This window comes from Mesitornis unicolor, unplaced genomic scaffold, assembly GCF_000695765.1.
Source record: "Mesitornis unicolor isolate BGI_N332 unplaced genomic scaffold, ASM69576v1 scaffold8450, whole genome shotgun sequence".
In the NCBI taxonomy this organism is placed as follows: domain Eukaryota; kingdom Metazoa; phylum Chordata; class Aves; order Mesitornithiformes; family Mesitornithidae; genus Mesitornis; species Mesitornis unicolor.
Window position 1 is genome coordinate 180312 of NW_010156240.1, and position 14725 is coordinate 195036.

Sequence of the window (14725 nt, forward strand, 5' to 3'; positions counted from 1 at the left end):
GCAGCTGCAATTTGGCAGCCTTCAAAAAATCCCAGCCCAGGCTTTGCTGCCTAAATTCCCACAGAGGTCTCACAGATAGGTGCAGACATGGGAGCCCTATGGGCATGGGTATAGGTGTATATATATATATATAACCTGCTTTACACCAAAACCCCACATTCTGCCTAAACTCAGTAGCAGGAGCTCTCACTCCTGCTATGCTGGGTTGCAGCAGTGTGGAAAGACCACGTCAGCTTTAGTTAGGCTGTGAAAGATCAGGAGGTTTTCAGTGAATAAGCTCTGGCCATTAATAAAACACACACAGCCCCAGCCATCCCCCTGTTATTTATTTTGATATTAAAATGCCATTTACGTTCAGCTGGCTCTTTGCATGCAGCGCACCACAGATTTTGTATTGACAACACATAATTGCATCTGAAAGCCTTTTGGGGGAAGACAGTGTGTTTGGCAGCTGGTTTGGGAGCAGTTGGGGCTTTGGCCATCTGGGAAGATGCGGGAGGTAAACTGAGACTGTGGGTTAAGCATATTGCTTGGCTGCCTCCACAAAGAGATTCAGCAGTGGAATAATTAATAGCTGTGGCATTTAAATACTCTTCTGGGGGGGAGTGGGTCATGCATTAACATCTCCCTGGGATGGCAGAGGCAGCCTGCACAGTGCTGCTGAGCCCACGTGGAAGAGGAAGAAACCTGCTGCTACAGAAAGGTGCTGGAGCAGACATCCCGGGGGATCCTCCAAAGCGGGGTCATGCCACCTGCCCTGCACAAACCCCCAAGGAGGCTGCCCACCTCCCACCAACTTGGGCTACCTTGCAGGTCCTGTGTTTGGCTGCAGCCCTGCCCTAATCCAGACTTGTCCTCCGTGGGTACAGCATCCCTCATGCGGGGAGCAGTTTCCATGAGCTTCATTGGGTGGTGGCAGGGACTGATGTGATCTCTCTGGCCAGGCCCTGACCTGGGCAAGTGGGACTAGTGCTCGGGACAAGTGAAGCGAACCTGCTGCACAGCCCATGCTACATGCATGCATTTGGTCTCTGCAAGCACAGGGGCCCTGCACTCCCTGGGAGGGCCTTGTTGGAGCCAAAGTGCTAGCCAGGCCAGAAAAAAATTAAAAGCAGTAGGTTATTTTCTCCTCCTCAAATATTTTCATTTAAGATCCAGCAAAAACATCTGTTACATGCTGAATATTTTATATACTCTTCTGGTTTTTCCGAGCCCATGAGTGGAAATGACCTAATATGTCCATATGCTGTAGATGCACGACCAAAAAGGCTCTGCTGTGCAGGGGGACTAGACCCCTCTCAGCTCTTTTAAGGAGGTCTCACAGGTTCTCTGGTCTCCCTTCAGAGAAGTCAGCTAGATCCTCAGCTAGTAGCAGATCCAAGGGAGAGGGTGCTGGAAACCTTCCTACGGCCAGCATCTGCTTGACCCCCACCCACCTGCGGGTCCGCCAGCCTGGAGATGTCTGGCTTCAGGTAGAAGATGATCCCCTCGGCAGCACCCGGCAGCGTGACTCCTCGCACCAGTAGAATGATAAGCATCGCATATGGGAAGGTGGCGGTGAAGTAAACAACCTGTGGGCCCAGGGAAAGAAGAGGGGAGAGGGTCAGCAGGGAGGGGGTGCAGGCATCATCTCATCTCATCTGCAGGTCCCCACCCCTGCAAACATCCCTGGACTCTGCTGTTGGCTATAGTGGCTACTGCTAGTGTAGAGGAGGGGTGGGAAAGAAATTAATCAGGGTTACATCTCACCAGTGACTTAGTCAATCTACATTTTGTTCCTCACCCGAGACTCTGCCACTGCCTGGTCTGCTTTTTATTCCTCGCACCAGTCAATGTAATTTACCTGCTCTCAAGCTGTTCTCTTCATCTTTCTAGAGCTGCAGAAGAAATGCAGGTCTCATCCTGTCACCGAATTTTAATGAGTTATTAAAATAATCTTATTTCCAGCAGAAGTTTTCCAAATTAAACAGCAACTTTTGCTGCCAAATTTGAGACATCTCTGAGGGGTCTTGTTTCCAGGGGTGCTCATGCAGCTCACTCTTCCCTTCAATGCCTCTGATCTCACAGGTAAAAAATGGGGGCAACTCAAAGCCCTTAAAGAAAATATAGACCATTATTTTTGTAAAATATTATTTTCATTTCTTCCTGTGTGTGATGTAAATAAATATTACAGTAGAATTAATAATCTCTAATCCATTGCCTAATGTAACTTCTTTTTTTCTATCTGCAAAATATCCATGAGCAACTTGTAACTTCCTAGCATTTATTCATTATTGAAATTCATCCAAGTATTGCGAAGGCTTGTTTACCCTATGGATTCATAGTGAGGGGCCTAAGATTATGGTTTTTTTCAGTTTAGTGATAATTGGTCGAATAAGTCACAGTATGTGGCACTTTTGCTATTCCCTGATTGAATGAGAATGCAAGCGCTTTTGGCACAAGTGCTGAAATCTACCTTCAGAAATCACTTCTGGGGAACATTTATACACATCAGCTGAATGTATAAGGAAAGGAAACATGGAAAAAGCACAAGAGTGGGCAAAATTAATAAAAGAAAAAAGCTTTTAAAGAAAATGAGTCTTTACAGAGTTATTTGAAATTCTTTTCCCAAGGTTGCTATTGTTTCTTTAAGTTTGGACTCCTTAATTCACAGAAGCATAAGCACAAGGGCCTGGCAGGGTTATCCGATTAGAGCAGCCTCTCAGTCAAGCACAACATCTCTGTTTACTCTGCAGCTGTTAAACAAAATTATGCACCTACTCAGAATTCCTGGGACCTCGCTACTGCTTATCCTAATATATAGCCTGTGAGGAAAAAGAAGGAAGGAGCTGATTTTTCTGGCATTGTCCCCGTAAAACTCAAAATGACTACCTGCAGAGAAGACAACTGACCTGTCTGACCTGTGGTATGTCTTGGGACAGAAAAACCCACCGGTGTTGCTGCAACATGTCCATAATACATGGCTGATAAAGAAGTAAGCCCTGTATTCTAAAACTTGTGATGGAAAATTCCTCTGTGGTCCCAGGAAAACCATTCTAGATACTACTGGAAGGGAACCTGGGATGACTTAATTACACTTCCATGCAGATCAAACCCAATCTCAGACCCAGTCTCCCAAGATCAGAATGATACCCCTTGTGAAGATGGCACTGTGGTATCAAATCCAGGGAGCATCAGAGTTTCAAGATTTAAAATGCAGAGCATCCCCTCTCCCTGTAGATGTGGATTCTGGCTTTCCCTCCTTGAGAAAAGGTGGACAGCAGGTCAGTACCAGCAAGCGGCAGAGGCATCAGCACAGACTGGGAGAAACCTAGCAAGCAGAGTGATCTATTGTCTTGCTCTGTTAAAATGGGTGCCCAATGCCATTTTGAGGTGGGAGATGGGATATGACACTGAAACACAAGTGCCTGGTACTGCAGGGAACATCTGCCAATAATAGGGATAGTAATTTGAAGGAATAAGTCTGTTCAGAAATTGGTTCTTCTCCCTTTGCTATTGGGGCATCACATGGATGCCCACAAGACCCAACCCTCATTAATGACCCACCCATCTTATTGCAGCTCCGGGAAGGAAGGAGGTCCCAAACAAGTCAAGGCCATAGCAGTGTCCCTAACACCCAGCACAAGGCATCACATACTCATTCACTCCAGACGGGCAACCAGTCTTCCTGATCTATGGGATCAACATCAGCAGGGAGCATTGGCTCCAGCCTCACTAGCAACATGTGGAAGGTGACTCACTGAGCCAAAAAAATGCAGAGCCAGGAAGAGTACAAAGGAGAGCATAAAGAGACCTCTCCCACCCCAAGTATTTTGCAGGATAAAGAAGCAGGAGAGATTCAGTATCTATTCACTGAGCTGGTTATAGGCAGCAGCTTGCCTATTTTGCTCAAGTGTTAAATTATCGCCGGGGATCGGAAATTTGCCACTGCAGAGCATCTTGTTAAAAACACCAGCAAGCAACACCAGGACAACACAGTGGTGAGTGGACTGTTCCCATCAGACACTGTATCTGCAAGGGAGAAGTTGATCCAAGACTCCCCTCAGTTCCTAGGTCTTTCTCTGCTCTCCCCTCCCTGATTGACCTACTTTTTTATTCTTCCTCTTATGGATCAAACACAACCGGTGTCAATCTGTATAGCACCACCAGGTTTTAGGTTTGACTTTCGTGCTGTGTGTCTCCTGCCTCTACTTGATTAAGAGGGAAAAGAGATTGGAAAGAAATGTTAGATGGGTACAAAGAGGCTTATGGACCAGGAGGACAATCTGCATTCCTACTTTGCCTGTGGACTTGACCCCTTTCCAGATGCAGAAGTAGCAGACGATCCACGCCAGCAGGAGACACAGAGCCAGCTCCCAGCGCACAGTGCCCAGTTTGTGAATACCATCCGTGAGCCCCAGGACTCTCTTCCTGCCAGTGTTGAGGGACAGGGAAAGAAGCATTAACATCACAGACTCCACTCATCTGTATGGACCTTTGCCATATTACCCCATCCAAAGTCATAACAGACTAACTGCAAAACATCTAGCCAGGGCTTCCAGCCATGCAAGTCCTGCCAGCTTTGCCCAGGGCTCCCCTCTCTGTTGTTTCTGCTGATGCTGCTCCACTGCGCTCTGTAGCTGGCCCAAGCCCTCCCACTCTCCAAGCCCATGGCGCTGTGCCCATCAGACTGATGTATCACAAAAGGCCCCACCTGTCCCACATAGCTCCCCCACCCTGGCAGCTGCCCAGCAGACACTACTCAAGCCAAAACAGATCAACAATGCCATCATCACCCTACGGTCACTGCTCTTCCTCTGGCCTCCCTATATACTACAGACACTCTATATACATAGGAGCATAAATGGCCTTTATGATTCCCATGCCCTTCCTTCAGCCTCATTCCTTGAAGACTCACCATATCATGAAGGTGGGCCACAAGAGAGTTCAGCATTGCAGCTCATACAGTTCCCCAGAAGCCCAATCCCACACTTATGATTCCTCTGCAACCCTTTTCTAAACCAGCCCCCACTTCAGGATCCTCTTGCCCTTGTGACCTCTGCAGAAAAAACAACCTGAACAATCATTTCAGAGGGGTCACAGCTCTTATTAAACAGTATGTGCAAAGAATAGGACGGGAGAGGGGTCCAGCAGTGTGCAGACTCTTTTGGCACCCATGGGCACATATAATTATCTATGTGCCCTGCGGTGGCTGCAAGGGACAAAGGACGCTCAGCTCTCTCAGAGGCACTTCAGGAGGCATAATTGGGGAAAAAAAAGTAGTCCTGAAGCTGAGCCCCTGACAGCCTTCTTTTTTATGAGTCTTTCCTCAGTTGAGTGTGAAGGAGAAGTGTGACCCTATCAACCATTTCAGTCTCTCCAGGCTGCAGTGATGACCCTTTCTGGGACACTGCCTGGCCTGCTGCAGCACCCCTCCCTCAGAGGTGTTTTGTTGCCTTCAGCCCTTCGACCCAACCTCCCGAAGCCCCTCTCTGGCATCTCAAGCACATGCCTCAGATCCCTGTTCTCTCGGGATAACCCTGAGCAGCCTGATGGACCACTTCACTTGCACACCAAGCAAGACATGGTGAGAAGAAAGGAAAAGGCAGTTTTGTCCCTTTTTGTTTCACTGTAGAGGACTGTTCAGTCTGCCCTGACCTCTCATGCTTGCTTGCCAACAGTAGCCTGCAGCACCCAACCTGAGTACCCCCTTGATCCTACAGAGACATGCAGCCCTCCACCCCATTACTCCTACAGCTACAGCCTTTGGATGAAAGAGGAGCCTGAACAGAAGGAAAGCGATCACATACTCCCAAAACTCAATCATTGGGGAGGTGGTGTTCGCAGGCAAGGTCTTGTTGTCCAAGCTGGAGTTATTCAGAAAGTCCACACAGAGATCTACGAAAAGAAAAGGAAGCCGATGAGCCAGAGAAATTCTCCAAGGATCCTCTGTGAGGGATGGCCCTTCCCCTCTGTATCCTAACCCTTACTCTGGCAGCACACGGACCTTACACTCTGTGCTATAGAGCACCTCATTAAACTCTTGCATCTCATTAAGCATCTCATTAAACTCTGGCTCTCCCCAGCTACGAATCCCAGTCCAGCAGTAGCCAGAGGGCTTCAGGAACGGGAGAGGGGAAGGAGAGAGCAATTCCCTGCCAAATGGAAACCAGATGGCTGCAAAATATAGATTATTGAGGGAATGGCACTATGAGTAGCCAGGATAGAAAGTCCCATTCTCCTCCCACACCATGCACCATTCCCTCTCCACACACGCCACAGATGCCTTCATATTCCACTCTGCCATCTCCAGCCCTGTCATATAGCACAAAATTACTAAAAACAGAGGAGATGCCATGCATCCAAGAAATGCATCTTTCATTTGGCAAGCAAAACACAATCCACTGGCAAAAATAAGGAGGCCATCTCTGGCTGGGAAGCTTCTGCCTCGCAGGAGAGTATCTGTGGCTTTCATTGCAAACCAACCCATTCTGGGGCAGCTGAAGGAATTATATATACTCCTTAAAAAGCCTGGTTGCCTCTGCTGCAGTGAAGGGGCAGAGTAAGCTATGAGTGAATGGCCCATGGGGTGGAGAAATTTAACACATCATAGAAATGAATCCTCTGACCCAAGAGAAAAAAGGAAGGAACCAAGCTGCCACCAAAGCCCTTTCCAGCCTGGCTTCCCACTGAAAGAAAAACAACCTCTTCAACATGGTAAAAAAGGCCTGTCAAGAACATCAAATGCATGAGTGTTACCTCACATCTACCCCATCTTCCTGGGCACAGCTCAGGTGCCTTGAGTAAAACCAAAGCCAGGTCTTCTCTGCTGGGCACAGTTATGTGAACTGTGGACATCAGGAGATGAGACCTCTGGCCAATGTAATGGTATAGAGGTTTGTATGGATGTGATTAGACCAGGAAAATGGTGCCTTTAGATTTTTGTGTTACTGATTCCTGCACTGGGAGACCTGCACTGGCAAAATCCTCCAGTGCAGGCCCGGTCTGATTGACCTGAAAGCTGAATGAGCAAATGAAACTGTTCAGTACATGGCAGCTGCTGTCCCAGTAATTCTAAAGCAGTGGGCAAAGTAAGGGAATTGTGCAATAAATTCTTGTACCAGAGCTAATGAAAAACTCCTGTCAGATGAGGAGGACTCTATACTGGCTTGAAAACTCTACCAATCCACCTACCTCTCCCATTTGCCAGAAAATGCAGATTTTTCAGTGAAATCTGAACACCCAAAACACCTCCATGTGGAAATAGTTTTACTGTCCCCTGCTGCTAGGCATAGCATCATACCACTTGCTCTTCCTGACACTTGCCCACGGTGAATGAAGACAGGCACCTTTGCAAGAATCCCTAGCCACATTGCAGCTCATGAGAGACTTTTGTCTGAATAAAAAAGGTTTTCTACAAAACCCTCAAAATTTCTGGGACTTGGGAAGGAGCTAGAAGCCAACTAAGGGAAGGTGTACCTGAGTTCCAGGGGTTATTGCAGCTGGCCCATGGCAGCACTGCAGTGAAGGAGCTGAACAAGTAGAAGAGTGCCCAGGACAGGATGACGATGTAGTAGATATTCAGATAGCACTCAATGACTTGTGAGGCATATCCAACTCCTGTGAAGGAAAGCAAAGGAGGTGGGGATGGGACTGTCAACCAACTCCCAACAAGTCAGACTTAACCCAAAATAAAGATGCAGACCACACCACGGTAGAAAAGGTGCAACACCAACCACATGGCTCACTAGAGAATAGGGCAAAATCTACCTCAGCGAAAGAGAAAGCATTTTGTGACTGTGCATTCACACAGGAAACACTGTTGGTATCTCTAGACAGATCTATAGTGGAATAGAAAGAAAACATTTTGCTGATGGGGAAACTTTTTTCTGACCACTACTGCGGCCTCCTGCAGGAAAGCCAGCTCTAGCCTTGAAAGAAAAGAAATGCAAGTGAGTTTCTTTCTTCTGGAAAGAAGCAAAAATTGTTCTTATTGCTGATACACACCACTCAAAAGTATGGTGTCGAGGTAGAAGCGCAGACCCAGGAGCTGAGCTTGGGTCTTGGGTCCTGCTTGTGCCCATCACTTACTGAGATATCAGAAAGGATGTAATTGTATTAGAAGAGTTCAGTTAATTTGTTTAAAACTGATTGACAGTGCCCTTTGAGATAACAGTGCTGTCCACCTCCAGGCCTCGAGCCAGAGTGCTGAAGTCTCCAGTGCAGAAGGTTCTGTACTCCCCAGGGAGTTTCAAATAGCACTGCATGCCAGTGCTTGAGCAAACTAAGCAGGCATTTTATCTCCCTGAAGCGATACAGGTTTCTCTGTCTGCAAAATATGGGTAGTCAGCTCTTTTCTGGATAGGAGAATTGTGAACATATTAATGCCAATAAACATCCTTTCCCAGGGCCCCAGGAGTCCTAGGTCTCATACCTGTGCCTTAAACACAACCCCAGAACATCTCTGGGCTGTCAGACTGGTGGGTGCAGTGTGATGCCCCTGAGTCTGCAAGATGCCAGCCTGCAAATGCTGCCACAGCAGCCCTGGGCACAGCAAAAAGCAAGGAAAGTGCCACGGGCCAGTCAGCCTTCCTCTTGTCTCTTCTCTCTTCAGTATTTGTCGTGGACTCCATGCAGACATTGGTGTATCAACACTTCCCTCCTCTTCCTCCTGCTTGCTGGCCATTCTGCTCTCCTCTCTACCAGGCTCTGAGCATCTCAAAGCAGAGACCATGGCTCAGCTGGACCAGCACAGACCCCAGCCAAAACCACACAACCTCAGCCACCTACAAGGGGTCAGGTCACTGCCCCTGCACACACAGCAGTCACCAGGGGAGATAACAGGGCTGGAAGAGAAAGGGAGGGAGAATAAAAGAGAAAAAAAAAAAGCCCAAACAGAATAACATTACCAAAAAATGCTCTGAGTCACTGACTGTTAGAAAGTGCCGCCAGCAGTTACTGTAATTTGACTCACCTTCAAAGATGGGACAGATCTTCCTCCAGGCTGTCACCCCTCCCTGGCTGGTGTACTGCCCCAGCGCTGTCTCCAGGAAGAACAGGGGGATCCCACAGGTGAAGAGGAAGATGAGGTAAGGGATGAGGAAGGCTCCTGCATAAACAGGTGAGATGTTGCCTCAGAAACCTCTGTAAAACCTTATCCCCACCACCCCTTGCCAGGTACCTGGGGCCACAGCTGGAATCAGCTAGATAAACACAAATTAGTTCTCTGAATTAACTGCGCAATCTCCACTAAAAAACCCAAGGTCTCCAACACCATCATTTCTCAGAAAAAAAATTCAAGCACGGTCTGTCTTGTGCTACTGCAATACTTTTGTGTTTGGTCTTGGCCAAAACCTAGAGGCAAGGATAAAAGAGGAAAGGGGAAATTAAAAAGGGGATTAAAAGAAGAAAGTGCTGGAGAAGTTCTCCCTGCTTCACTCTCCTGACCTCATTCTAGTTTTCAACAGGAGGCAGGCGAAGCAAAAGGAGTCCTTGTTTCACATAACCACATTTGTTCTGCCTTTCCCAGGAGTCACAGCAAAACTCCCACTTGCTCAGAAGACACGAACCTGGAGGCTGGAGACACTCCTTTGTAAGTAATAAATTTACTGAGATATAAATTTGCTTGAGACACATTTCACATCAAATTTGAAAAGCAGTTTGCACCAGAAAAATGGAAACAGGGGAGGGACAACAGAGTATCTTTCCAGCATTTTCAAAATGAAAAAGTTTAACTTCTCTCTTTAAATTTATTTTTTAATTAAAACATAAATAAATATTTTAAGAGAAATAAGCCTGAAATAGCCCTCAGATTAACCCTTGATGAAACAGAAAAGGAATGGGGATGAAAGCAGAGGGTTTTTTCCAGAAACAATTATCAACAAAAACAATGCATCAGAAAAGACAAACAAATCAGAAAAAGGGTATTTAATGCCCTGTTCAGCTGTCTGAATATTTTTTCCTTCTTGTCGGTTCTGCTGCTAAACTGAAACACCTGATATTTTTGCTGTTCTGCTCAAAACTGCTCCTGAGACCTCAGTTTCACCGCTGACCTTCCTTCTATCACCTCACAGTCTTTCTTCCTATCACTAGTGTAGGTTTTCACACTTTCACTCCTCTCCAAAAGGGGCCAAGGCGACTGCCTTCCTCACTGGAACAAGTGTCAAGGTCTTGCCATCTCACATAGAAAACTTTGGGTGATGAGTCACCCCCACCACCCGTGCCTGGAGAGCATGTTGGCTGCTTGCAACTGAGATGAAGGCCTCTTTCTATGCTGAGCCAGGCGCTATCCCCTAAGCCCTCTCCTCCCTTGCCAGCACAGGCGTTTGCACTGAAATTTCTTCCTATGACAATTAGCAACTAGGAACACATCCCCTTGTTTTTAAGTCAACAACAGTTACAATAACAAGCAACATCCAAATTTCCCCTCCACGCAGCTGTGCCGTGGCTGCAGGGGACCTGGGGCCAGAGGCGGGGAGGCTGCTTCTCAGCATCCACCCAGGTTTGCAGAGCAGGGGATGGGAACTGCACACCCTGAACTAGAGGCAGCTGCTGTTTTCAGTGCTGCAAGACATCTTTCTGTACGCCAAATCTGCAAGACAGCTTTATTATCCTGCACACAGATGAGCCTTTCAGCAGGTCCCAGACCCTCACCTCTGACGCTATTTGTCCCAGAGGTCGATTTGTTTTGGTCTCTGAGTAATGAGGGTTTTCTCACACCTCTAAGGTCTTGTCTTTCTTAACCTTCCCAGAGCAGTTACTACCTGAAACTCCAGTTGTAATCTCGTCCCCAGTTTGCTGCTCTGCTGGAGAAGACTCAGTCCTGAGAGGGGCCCCCCAAAACAGGCCCTCTTTCCTTATGAGTCAATAACAAGTTCAGGATACTTAGCAATTAGATCAAATTTGAAAGTGCAATCGTAGAAAAGTTTACACTTGTTTTAGAAAAAGTTAGCACAATTGTTTTTATGACATCTGTCTTTACAGCTTTATAACTTCTCAGTACATACAAAGGTGACAGGATTGCAGCCTCCAGTTTGGAGAGGGGGAGGGGAGAAGGGTGTTGTAGGGGTGTGGCATTTAAAGGTAGAAAATGTCTTTTGCAATTTCAAGGACTTTTCCAGTGGTGAGAATATCTTTTAGCGTCATGGGAAAGACATTGCCTTGTCCCATACTCACTTGTCAGCCACCTGGTTCCCTAGAGCACTAGAGAGGGAAATACACCTTCTACAGATATATCATATATAGTAGCATACTTTCTGCAAAGGCAGTGTGTGAACTGTGAGGGAAGGACTCTCCCATTCTAATCTTTCCCAAGCCTAGACTTGTTGACCTCTGAATCACAGCCTTAGATATTCCAGAGTAGGGTTTTTTTTAATAAAAAAAAGCCCAGAAACTAAGTTATACAATAGATAATGAAAATGAAGAAAAGTAGCCTTTTCACTTCCACTAATTAGCATACAAATTACAAGGACTACTGAACCGGATACCATAGGCATAAACTATGCGAAGATATCATCTGAGCTCAGGAAGGAATTTTCCATGCAAAAACCATGTCTTCTCTCTGTGTCACTGCAGAATGGGCTGTTCAATCAGATGCACCCCTAGCGTTTACTAACCCATGCTGGTCTGACTTGCTTTTCATGCCTCCAATGCCTACAATCAAAACCTCAGGGAAGGAGGCTGGAGGACCTGCTAAATAAAACATCCCAGGTTCAAGAAAAAGTCAATTCCATTTTCTTTAACCATCCTCTTATCCAACTCCCATTTGGCTCAGAGGAGACATTGTATTGACTCCTGCTTGATTTAGATGAACTCCACTAACAGCATAGGGGACGCAAATTTGGTAGTCCTGGGATGTACTACAGCTGAATCACTCATCCATTGGTGAAAACTTACAGCACCTTGGGAAAGAAAGGCCTTTGTGACACAGTCTGGAGAGAAAGGAATTTTAAAGCGGGGGGAACATGCAAGTCCCAAAGCATTATTTCAAGCTGTCTCTAAGAGAACAAGAACAGAAGAGAAGTTATTACTGTATTTGACATGTAATTTATTATTCCTCCTTTTCTTTTATAAAGCTGGATTTTGATTCACCAAGAAAAGTTAGTGACAGTCAATTATTCCCTTTCTCTTTCCCAGTTTCACTTTATTGTTTTGAGAAAGTTTAATTTTTAACCTTGCAATGATCTTATTGCAGTGTCATTGGAAAAGGAGAGTCACACAAGAAACAAAGGGTAAGAGGAATGAACTCATCCTGGGGATAGATTTCCCTAGAAGCAGGTTGACCATTGGGAGAACTGTTCCAGGGGTGGAGGTAGCAATGACCTTCTAAGGGGGGGATATTAGACCCCCTATCAAAACCTTTCCCCCTCTGTAACAAGGGTCTGAGAAAGGTGGGAGTGACACCGAGAGTGGCAAAAATGAATTATGTAGAAGGAGGTTGTGATGGCTTTCTGACCACTCACAGCATTGGATGGTTTAGGAAGACCACCTATCTCTCAAGATGCCCAAGAGCCTTAAAGAGTTACTAAACTTCAATTCAACATTCGAACATGGAAGAGCTGCTTTGAGAAACAGTACTCCTGGCAACCTGGGTTCACCCCTCAGTTTCTATTCCTCCTGGTTTTGGTAGGAACCAGCTTGCTGGAGGAGAGAATGAGGGAGTGCACGTAGGGGCACATGAGGCATAGGAAAAACGGGTCCAGGCATGCATGCTTCTCTTGTCATGCCTACAGACCTAGGACAACTCATGCAAACTGTGAACTTACCACCGCCATTCTTGTAGCAGAGGTATGGGAACCTCCACACATTACCCAGACCGATGATCTCCCCGGCCACAGACAGAACAAACTCCATTTTGCTACTCCATTGGCCTCTCTCTTCCATTTCTTCCTTTTTTATGTCTTTGGGAGCTGTGATGGCCCCATTGGGCTCTCCTTCCTTAGCTGCAGCTCTTGTCATGGCTCTGTGGGACAGAGGAAAAAGAGCATGGGACACAGGGAGCTGCTGTGGGACACACAAGTGAGAAGAAGAGGGAGTGCACCAGTCACCACAAGGGTTCCCAGTATCACTGTGAGGCTCCTCATTCTGTGGAAAATGGCTTATTTAGCATCAACCCCAGGTTATGACTATCATACAGAAAGCTTGTTCTGAAGGGACAGAGGAAAGGTCACTGGTCAGGTGAGATGGGCCCACCTGCACCACCCTTTCACTAGACTCACCCCGAATTCACCCTTCTTCCCTTCACAGCCCCCTTCCTCATCCTTCTCAGACCTTAGAGTACCTCCACCTGCCCCTTTGCACCCTGACTAAATCCTCTGCATCTCCATCGTTGCTGGAAACTTGGCCAGGACTTTGGAGACAGCATTTCAGAGGAAGAAAAAAAGAGCTGGAGCTGAAACAGAGCACAGGGGCAGAAGTAGTTCCCTTCACTGCGTGCTTTACACAGCAACTGCCTTTTTCTGGAATGGCTTCAGAGGGCAGGGTAGAAATGTTATGTGTGAATAGTCTAAACAAGAATGGATGAGCTACCATCTTACTTCAAGGAGTTGCCAGAAGTGCTGTCTTAAGCTCTCTGGACACCATGTCACACTACAATACAGCCTGCCACTTCAGCAAAACACACACACGCTTATTTGACCTAGGCTCCCTGCAACATGCACAAGCACCAAACCTCCACCATGACCTTCTGCATCATCCTAATTAGGCAAAGTTTGCAGCTGCCTGTTACAAGATACAATTTTCTATCATACACAAAGTCCTTTAATTGGCTAGTTAATTTAAATCCAGCCAAAACTCACACAGAGCAGACTGAATCTTCTTGCTGACATTTTCATATTGTTTGCAGGCATTTGATTATGAGAAGAAACTAAAGTGTGAAGAGAGAAAGCTCCCTTTGACTTAAGTAAAAAATACTTCTCAAAAGCTTGCTCTAATGAGTTACCCAAGGTAGAGATGCACGTGAGAGTCCAGCCAGAAAGTGCCGAGCTAATATGAGCAGGGTGGCTGATGAACTATGCCAGGGAAATCCTAACTGTAGCTACATCTTGCTGGTAGCATTACTGAGCAAAAGTTGGCCTTTGAAGGGGTGATTGGCATCAGCAAGGGATACACATTTCCATATTTGGATTAGGAAGCTACACTGGAAACAAGCCTCTCTAAAGCAGCAGCATCTCTGCTAAAGGCATCCATTCCCACCAGCTGCAAGTGCTAAGAAATCGGGGCTTTGCCTCTTCACATTAACTTACAGATTAGGTTTGCTGGTGGTTTGATAGGTTTTTTTAATAGCACATCTCTCACTCCCTCCATGCCTCCTAATGGAACATCTCCATCTCCAGGGAGCAGCAGGGACAGCATCTGCATTAACAGTACTTAACTCTTCTTAACTGTGCCCCCAGATCTGTTCTGGACCACATCAGCTTGCTCTGCCCCAGGCAAAGTCCAACCACGGCTCTGGAGGTGGCTCAGTCCAGGGACCTCTCCCAGTCAGCGCAATGAGCAAGACCTCACCATGCTTGATGCCCTCTACCTGATAGGACCACCAGATGTATCCATCAGCCTTTTGCACCAAGATGGTGCACCAAGACCAAGATGGCAAACCCATCCCTTCCTCCTTGTGCCTAGTCTCTCTCCAGTAATCTCCCTCTGGGTATGAATATCTCATGGGGATTAGGGTCCATCAGGGAGTCTGAGCTATCTAGGAGCAAGTATAGTCTTAACATCAAACTGTCCCAGTACTCTAGAAAGAGTG

At 46.6% G+C, this 14725-nt stretch overlaps 1 protein-coding gene across 1 annotated transcript in view; it reads right to left on the reverse strand.

The window, feature by feature from the left end:
* SLC6A12 (solute carrier family 6 (neurotransmitter transporter), member 12) overlaps positions 1-12936 on the reverse strand; it is a 29638-nt gene extending 16702 nt beyond the window's left edge. The window contains exons 1-6 of the mRNA XM_010184763.1: positions 12744-12936; positions 8954-9088; positions 7459-7599; positions 5790-5877; positions 4278-4410; positions 1437-1571 (exon numbers count right to left, since the gene is read on the reverse strand). Of these exons, the coding sequence (XP_010183065.1) occupies positions 1437-1571; positions 4278-4410; positions 5790-5877; positions 7459-7599; positions 8954-9088; positions 12744-12936 (825 nt within the window). The remainder of the gene's footprint in view (positions 1-1436; positions 1572-4277; positions 4411-5789; positions 5878-7458; positions 7600-8953; positions 9089-12743) is intronic.
* Positions 12937-14725: the final 1789 nt, after the last annotated feature.